The sequence below is a fragment of the Lepisosteus oculatus genome, chromosome 29 (assembly GCF_040954835.1).
Source record: "Lepisosteus oculatus isolate fLepOcu1 chromosome 29, fLepOcu1.hap2, whole genome shotgun sequence".
Classification (NCBI taxonomy): Eukaryota; Metazoa; Chordata; class Actinopteri; order Semionotiformes; family Lepisosteidae; genus Lepisosteus; species Lepisosteus oculatus.
Window position 1 is genome coordinate 8,994,509 of NC_090724.1, and position 8,669 is coordinate 9,003,177.

The window sequence follows — 8,669 nt, forward strand, 5'->3', positions numbered from 1 at the left end:
TCCGGGGCTGAAGTGTTCAGCTGCTCTCGGCCTTCTGGGGTTCAGTGTCACCTGACCAGCTGCACACGTACAAACACACACACACACACACACGCACACACTCGTACAAGTGTGCACACACTCGCACGCGGACACACACACATCCACGTAGTTGGGTACACGCTCTTGTACACACGTGCGCACACTCACACACACACACATCTGCACACACGCATGCATGCACGCGCACACACGCGTGTGTGACGACGTGCACAAGCTCTCGCACTCCCGGTCACTCTGGACTCCGGAGCCGGAGCAGCCCGGCCCGGGGGCCTCGCTCTGGAGCCGCCGCCCGAGCGGGGTTCCCCTCCAGCGCGCGGGGTCGCCCCGAGACCGGCGCGGGGACGAGGACGTGCTGCCGCGGACGAGCCCCAGCGCCGCGCGCTTCCTGTCCCATACCAGCATTTTGTAAAATCCAAATACAAACTTTTATAAATAAACGACTGTTGTCTGGCCTGCTTGTGTCTGTGGCTCGTTCCGGGCGGTCTCTGCCTGCGGGTGGACGAGGAGATTAAAGTATTTCGGTGTGGCTGCCGTGGCCCAGAGGGGTCTGTCCTGTCCGCTGTGAGCCCCGCGGGGTTTAAGTTTACCCAGGTCATGGTCTGGCGAGGTGGGACCCCCGTGTGCCCGTCTTCACTGGGGGGGAGAGGCGAGGAAGAGGGGGACGAGCCAGACTGCTGCTCTGCCTCTGGGTGGAGGGAGGACAGCTTGAGGGAGACTCGCATAGACGACATGCGGACTCCACACAGATGGCACCGCTGTCTGGACTCGAGTGCAGGACCCCGCGCTCTTCAAATACGGGCGGAGCTGGGGCTCACGATCTGCGCCTGTGGCTGGAAGGTTGCCGGTTCAAGCCGGCAGAGGAATCCTACTCTGTTGGGCCCCTGAGCAAGGCCCTTAACCCCAACTGCTCCAGGGGCACTGTATAAATGGCTGACCCTGCGCTCTGACCCCCAGCTTCTCTCCCTGTCTGTGTGTCTCATGGAGAGCAAGCTGGGGTCTGCGAAAAGACAAATTCCTAATGTAAGAAATGTATATTTAAGTGATCTCATCTTAAATCCTCAACTGGAAGGATAACAGACAGGTTAAGAGGGTGGAGACATCCAGTGGTAAAATCGTGCAGCTTCGCCTTTTTCACTAAGGAATTCAGACACGTGCTGTGATGACAAAGCCTGCGGTCTGATCCGGGATGTATATACCGGTGGACAGGGAGGCGAGACCCCTCGCGTCAGCGTGGAGCCCGAGTGCCGGCAGGGGCTGCGATGGATTCAGACACCGGCGCTCAGAGCGGGTCGCTCGGAAGCGCCTTGCAGCCTGATCCGGTTCGATGGCGGCAGGACCGCAGGGCTGGGTGCTATCGCTGGTGGTGGACCCAGGGGTGGCGCTGTGTCCCTCTGGGCCACAATCAGCTAACCGAGCCTGAGGACAAGTGTGCGAGATTTCCTGGGAGCCGACAGGAACTGCAATCGGAGGGCAGCGGATACTGAGGTCGCAGTCTGGCCGTCCTGTCCTGCCAGACCCGGGTGTCTCAGGTGTGGAAGTGGGTTCAGCAGCTGATCTAGAAGCAGGACAGCTCGCGTGTCCCGCCCACGGACATCTCCCCGCTCCGGCGCTTCGCCCGTCAAGATCACAGAGCGGGGCTCGGATTTGATGCAGTCCTTTGTGTCGTGCGATTACCGTGTCTTTTCTGGTTAAAGCTGTGATGTTACAGTGTGTGACTCGACCTCCAGACGGCGAATACACGTCTAAATATTCCAGCATGCTGGGCGCGTGATTTGAGTGGGTACACGGGGCAGCGCGCGGACACCGCTTCAAAAAAACGAGCCAGCAACAGGCCACGCCCAGCACGTCTGGCGTCCGCACAGCCACGCCCCCCCCGCCGCCGCCGCCGCGACGACGTCGTGCGTGCCGCTTGTCAAGCGTGCCTCTGTTGCGTGGCCTTTGAACCCATTGTTGTGTCAAAGGTGACGTCACCGCCGTGTGCGGGGAGACGGGCTGAGCGGCGTGCGGTGCGCCAGGCGAGACAAAGGAGGCGGACGGGAGCCCGGAGAGAGGGAGACGCGGAGTGAGAGAAGGAAAGGTGGAGACACAGTTAGGAAGGTGAAAGAGAGAGAGAGACACAGGCCGGAAAGAAGAGCCGTCCGGGGAAACAACACTCAGCGAGCCCATACCCAGCTGTCCCTTCCAGAACACACGCTTTCCTGTAGCGCCCACAAAAAATTACCCGCACCCCTCTTTCCTCAGCTCGGAGACCGAGGGAGGGCGAGAGAAGTGAGTGAAAGAAAAGCTTCTGAACATTTTTTTTTAAAGAGAGCAGTGGGAAGGCAGGACAAAGCAGACTTCGCTGTTCTTGTCGCTGGGAAAGACAAGAACAGCGGCAGCCGTTCCCGAACCCGCCGCCCCCCTCACCCCACCCCTCCGCGAGGGACCTGGCCGAGCCCCGCGAGGACAAAGGGGCGCCGGAGCTCGGGGTGTCTCTGACCAGCGGGCTTTCCTCGGGAGCGCAGCCCCGCGACCCGGCCGGCCGGCCACGTGGAAGAGAGAAACAATGGGGCGCGCGAGGGCGAGGGGGTGAGCGCGCGGCGGCCAGAGGACGAGCGAGACCGGAGCGGGAGCCCAGCGGGCGCGAGGACTCGCCTTCTGCCCCGGACACCCCCCCGCGCGGCCCGGGACCGCGCCGGCAGCCAGCGGTCGGCCGAGGGCGGGCTGGGCGGCCCTATGGTGGCGCTCGGGGAACATGCCCAGCTCCCTGTTCCACCCAGACATCATGGACACTGAGACGGGCGTCGGCAGCCCGCACGCCGGCATCCTCCTGGGCGCCGACCCCGAGCCGGGGTCCCAGGACGGGGAGCCGCAGGAGAGCCTCCGCTTCGCCCTGGGCCAGCTGTCGCTCCTGGCGGGGGAGCGGCTGGACTGCGGCGGGGCAGGACGGGCTGATGCCCTGGACCCCGCGCCGGCGGTGGAGCCCGTCCCGGGGGGAGTGGGGTTCGCCGGCCTGCAGATCCTGGAGCCTCCGGGCTCCCCGCCCTCCTGCTCGCCCCCGACCGAGATCTACTGCCCCGCCGGCTTCCACCTGGACGGGGGCTCCATGCTGGGCGACCCGGGCGCCGCCGTGATCGGGAGCCGCAAGCGCAGCGTCAACATGACGGAGTGCGTGCCCGTGCCCAGCTCCGAGCATGTGGCGGAGATCGTGGGGCGACAAGGTAGGCTGAGCTTCCCGGCTGCCAGCGCCGCGACCGGGGGGCGGTGTGTCGGGGGGGAGCCGGTCTGTCTTTGTGCGACATCCGCGCCCGGACCGCGAGGGGTCCTGGCTCTGCTGGGCTCGCGGTGGACGGGACGTGGGGGGGCGGCGGCTGTGTGTTTTGGGGGGCTGCGCGCACACGCAAGGTAGAGTCGGACGGGCGCCTTTTCCACCAGCGCGGCCCGGGTGCGAGTCCAGGGTCAGGGCGGGGGGCGCTGGGGGGAGGGTGGGGTGGACGTGCCAGACAGTAGTGCTCAAGGAGTCTGGGCATGTCTGCGGTGGTCCCGAACAAAGGACGCGGACACGCGTGGGGCCGCTCTTGGGTGCAGGTCCCTGCTGCAAAGATTTCTGAACAGCATTTGTCAAAACGCTGTAGAAAGAGGCGAGAGCCGTCATGGAGCGGCCCGGCGTGCCGCAGTCGGTGCCCACACTGAGCAGGGCGCTGGAGCGCGCATTCCTCAGGGCAGCCCGGACGGGTCGCTCACACCGCCCCTGTCACCTGTTCTTCAGGCCCCGTGCGGTGACCCGGTCGCTGCTCTCGGCGCACTTGAAGGTCCCTCTGAGCAGAGCTGCGGCGGCTCAGCCATCAGCCATTGTCCTTTGTTTGAAAAAGCCATGCTTTCTGCCTTCCTCGATGACATCACAGGCGCGGCGCCCCATTGGCCAGCCGGCTCGCCCCGCCCCCTTTTAAAGAGACAGGAAGCCCGGGCCGCGAGCGGTTCCGTTCTCGGCGCTGGGAGGCGCGCGGCTCGGTGCACAGAGCCCCGGTTCTGCTCTTCAAGAGGGACCAAACGTTATCCGTGCCCACAGGCAGGAGCCCCATAGTCAGGATCGTCTAAAAAGCAGACGAGCTGCACCCTGCATCCCCGTGCTTGAGGAGGCCCTGTGTTAGGTTTCAGAAACCAAAGTCCTGTGGTTTTTCTTTGTTGCTGCTCTTTAATTTTTATTTCAAGAACAGAATGTGCTGGGCAGTTATGAAGCCCTGCACACAGATCTCTATCCTGAGGTCAGACGAGTACCAACCCTGTGGCTGGTTTTGTCTGGCTGTTATAATAATAATAACAATTACACTTCTATAGCGCTGTTCGGGACACTCCACTCAAAGCGCTTTACAGGTAATGGGGATCCCCTCCACACCCACCAGTGTGCAGCCCCACCTGGATGATGCACCAGTCCGCTCCCCACACACCAGCTCTCAGTGGGGAGGAGAGCAGAGTGATGGAGCCAGTTCAGAGATGGGGGTTCTTAGGAGGCCAGGGGGGAAATTTGGCCAGGACACAGGGGTAACACCCCTACTCTTTTTGAGAGACGCCCTGGGATTCTTAAGAGTCAGGACCTGTTTAATGTCGCATCTGAAGGACGGCGCCTGTTTACAGTACAGTGTCCCCGTCACTATACTGGGGCATTAGGACCCACACAGACTGCAGGGTGAGTGCCCCCTGCTGGTCACACTGACACCTCTTCCAGCAGCAACCTTAGCTTTCCCAGGAGTCTCCCCTCCAGGTACTGGCCAGGCTCACACCTGCTGGGCTCCAGTGGGCGGCCAGCTGGGAGCTGCAGGGTGACATGGCTGCTGCAAAGGGCTTTGTTGCCTTGTTACTGGGCTTAAAGCAGGTTCTTCACCCCTCTCCCCCCCAGGCTGCAAGATCAAGGCCCTGCGGGCGAAGACCAACACCTACATCAAGACGCCGATGCGCGGCGAGGAGCCCGTCTTCATCGTGACGGGCCGCCGCGAGGACGTGGAGATGGCCAAGCGGGAGATCCTGTCCGCCGCCGAGCACTTCTCCCTGATCCGCGCCTCGCGCTCCAAGGCGGGGGCCGGCCCCAGCGGCGGCGGCGGCGGCGGCGGCGGTGGCAGCGGGGGGCTCCCCGGCCCCCCCAGCCTGCCGGGCCAGACCACCATCCAGGTGCGCGTGCCGTACCGCATGGTGGGCCTGGTGGTGGGGCCCAAGGGGGCCACGATCAAGCGCATCCAGCAGCAGACGCACACCTACATCGTGACGCCCAGCCGCGACAAGGACCCGGTGTTCGAGGTGACCGGCATGCCGGAGAACGTGGACCGGGCCCGCGAGGAGATCGAGACGCACATCACGCTGCGCACCGGCGCCTTCCTGGACCTGCAGGGCGACGACGACTTCCACAGCAACGGCACCGACGTCAGCCTGGACGGGCTGGGCGCGCTGGGGCTGGGGCTGGGCGCCGCGGCGGGGCTGTGGTCGCGGGCGGGCGCCGGGGCCCCCCCTGCCGCGCTCCGGCACGCCGGCGGCCTGAGCTCCCGCAAGGCGGCGGCGGCGGCGGCGGCGGTGGTGCCCGCGGCGTTCCTCAACGGCTCGGCGGACGGGCCGGGCGGCGGCGGGGGGGGGCGGGGCCTCTCGGGCAGCGGCAGCCCCACCAGCCCCTTCAGCACGGGCAGCGCCGGCTTCACCTTCGCCGGCGAGCCCGTGCCCGGCGTGCCCGCGGAGGAGCTGGCGTTCGAGTTCGGCGCCGCCAACATCTGGGCGCCCTTCGCGAACGGCGCCGGCGGGCAGCAGCGGCGCAACAGCAGCACCCTGACGCCCCGCCTCTCGCCCACCCAGCCGCTGGAGCCGGCGCCCCCGGAGCACCCGCTGGCCCGCCGCGCCCAGAGCGACCCCCTGAGCGCCCTCTCCTGGCTGCAGGCCGGCGCCGCGTCCTTCTCGGGCGGCAGCAGCACTGGGGGCAGCAGCACGGGCTACTCCTCCTGCTCGGCCTCCTCCCTGCCGGGGGGCTCGCCCACGGACTCGGAGGGGGGCGGCGCCGGGCCCGGCGGGGCGCTGGGCCCCTCGAAGGGCCCGGGCTCCATCGCCGGCGCCGCCCGGGACTGCTGCCTGTGCTTCGAGAGCCAGGTGACGGCCGCGCTGGTGCCCTGCGGCCACAACCTGTTCTGCATGGACTGCGCCGGGCAGATCTGCGAGTCTCCGGAGCCCGAGTGCCCGGTGTGCCACACCCCCGCCACGCAGTGCATCCGGATCTTCTCCTGACGGGACAGGAGCGGGCCGGAGAGCTCCCTATAGCCATGACAATAATACTGACTGCAGCTATTCCAGTAATAATAATAACAGTAATAATTACAGTGACGCTGTGAATCATGTGGTCGTTGCGGGGGGGGTGGGGTTGTGCTGTTGATCCGATGGAACCGGTTTCATCCCCAGCTGTGGGGTCGGGGGGAAGGCGCTGGCGTGACGCCTTCCTGCCCAGAGGCCGGTCCGGCTGCAGTGTAAATAGACCTGTACATAGAGATTTTATTCTTGCAGCAGATCTCTGCCGGTGTTTCAAACGGGGAATTGCATTGAGATTTTTTTTAAGGTATTTTTTAATTCGATTCAAGCTGCAACAGTCTGATGCACTTTTTTTTTAAGCCGAGTTTTGTAAAATCGAGGTTTCGGGGCGGGTGGGGGGAGGGGTTGGGGGTGAATGTCTTTTTTTGTTTTTTCAATCGAGAGTTTTATCTTGTTCACGTGTTTCTCTGGTGCAGGGCTCTCGGCACGCAGACAATAAGGTGGACGAGGTCTGCGGGCTGGCTGGGGGTTCGCAGCCTTGAGCGGTCAGGTGGGAGGTTGGACTTGCCCCCTGTCCTTCTAGGCGGTCAGTGCCCTGTTACCCTTGGGGGCGGTACTGGTGTGCTTGTCCGGGGTCCCGTTCTTGTGGCCTGGTTCCTCTCTGCCCCTGCCTGTGGCAAGTTGGGCGTCCCAGTTGAAACGCAGTACAGCTCTGATTCCAGAACCAGGCCCGGTGTCATTTTCACTGGCAAACAGGGCCAGCCACTGCCCACTCACCCCCCAGCGCCCCATTACCTCCGTGGCGCCCTGATGTTTGCCACCCGCGGGTGCCTACCAGCCGCGTTCGCGCACCAGTTGTTGAAGGAGCCCGCCTTGACGGGTGTTCTGCCGCGGCGAGTGTCGGAGGCGAGGAGCCCAGTGACCAGCTGTGTGGAAAAGCACTGCCGGCGCAGAGCCCCGTGCCCGGGATCGGCGGGTCCGATTCGGGTGGGCGCTCGCTGGGGAGGGCGGGGCGGACAGGGCCTGAAGGAAAGGAACGTCCCCAGCGCCTGGGCTGCGTTGGCGAGTGAGAAACCCAGCAGGAGAGCAGAGCAGCGCGTGCCGTGGGCAGGGCCTGACGCATACGCTCACGGGGACAGGCTCCCACAGTGCAGGCGCGTGCTCATTTAGTTGTGGCAGGGCAAGACCTGGTGCGATAGGGAGTAACCTGTCACGGTGCTGAAATGACTCTTTGTGTGTGTGTGTGGGGGGGGGGGGGGTTCTTAATAGAATTATTTATAGAGTTTTATTTTCTTGTCCCGATGGCTGGCGGAAGAGAATGACCTGCCTTTGCCCCAGTTTTCCAAAGTCCCTGGCCGCAGCCTCCCCTTGCTGCGGGGGCTCGGGGCAGGGGCCGCAGTGCGCCCCTGGAGTGGACAGCGAGCGTGCAGTCTGCGCCCCCCCCCCCCTCCGGGCTCTCCCGGTGGGCCCTCCAGTCGGAGCCGGAAGACCCGTCTGCTGTCTTCCTCTCGTTCCCCTGTCCCCGCTCTGCAGGACCCCCGGTCTGCCCCTCGCTCCGACACGCCCTCCTGGGTTGGGGGGTTTCCGTCTTGCCCCTTGGGTTTGTGGGTCTCTGTCCCAGCGTGTTACAGAATTTTTGGAGGGGGCGGTCGTGGGTCCCCAGAACAGCCTGGCACAGTTCTGCACACACCTGCTCCTGGGTGGGCGTGATCGACCCCAGGGCGGACGGCCTGTTCCCCCTGTTAGTGACCCCTGCAGGTCGGGTGACCCCCCGTCCTCGACTGCCCCAGTCCTCCCGCCGGCTCGGCCCAAGGAGCCGAGGGGCAGAGCCGGTGGGCGACTGCAGCTCGCCGCGCAGCTTTCGGAGAGCCCAGCGTCCTGCCGAGGAGCAGCTGCTGCTGGTGCGCTCTCGGCGGAGGCTACTTCCTGTAGCAGTGCCAGTCACGGCAGCGGTGCTGGGGTACGTGGGGCGGGGGCTGTGGCACACTGCCCAGTGTGGAAACGTCACCTTTACGAGACGTGTTACCCAGCGGCGCCCTCTTTCAGGCCAGTGACGCAAGTGCAGGAGCCCTGGCTGGAGACGTCGCTCGTGTGCGCACGCCTGGGGTCCCGACTGACCCCCCCCCCGCGTGACCCCTCCAGTTTCCTGTGGGGCAGTGGGCGCCCATGGGCCTGCTCAGCTGCTGGTGGAAGAGGAAGACCTCGAATGAGAAGGCTGCTGCTCGCGGGCACCGTGTGCGGACAGAGGCAGCCTGAGCAGATCCCGTGCGCGTTGGTCCCTTTCCTCCTTCTCCGAGCTGCTTCCGAACCTGCGGAGACCGAGCTCCTGCTCCTCTCTCCCTCCTCCTTTCGTTCTGTCAGCCCGGGCCGCA

General features: G+C 64.9%; 1 protein-coding gene across 2 annotated transcripts; it reads left to right on the top strand.

The window, feature by feature from the left end:
• Positions 1 to 1,415: 1,415 nt before the first annotated feature.
• On the top strand, positions 1,416 to 6,861 carry LOC107079647 (RNA-binding protein MEX3B-like). 2 transcript variants are annotated; one of them, XR_011183987.1, is made up of 3 exons: positions 1,416 to 3,242; positions 4,919 to 6,344; positions 6,774 to 6,861. XR_011183987.1 is itself a non-coding variant. In XM_069185997.1 (2 exons), the coding sequence occupies exons 1-2, from the start codon at positions 2,777 to 2,779 to the stop codon at positions 6,277 to 6,279; spliced, it is 1,827 nt and encodes a 608-aa protein (XP_069042098.1). In that variant the 5' UTR covers positions 1,417 to 2,776; the 3' UTR covers positions 6,280 to 6,375. The 2 variants fall into 2 exon arrangements, 1 of the variants encoding a protein (XP_069042098.1); XM_069185997.1 differs by lacking the exon at positions 6,774 to 6,861 and having other exon boundaries at positions 1,417 to 3,242; positions 4,919 to 6,375.
• Positions 6,862 to 8,669: the final 1,808 nt, after the last annotated feature.

What these genes read in the sequence shown, in the direction of transcription:
- LOC107079647 (XM_069185997.1), top strand. Translation starts at nt 2,777, where the DNA reads ATGCCCAGCTCCCTGTTCCACCCAGACATCATGGACACTGAGACGGGC. An exon ending in GGAGATCGTGGGGCGACAAG is followed by an intron (nt 3,243 to 4,918) that starts GTAGGCTGAGCT and finishes TCTCCCCCCCAG; the next exon opens with GCTGCAAGATCAAGGCCCTG.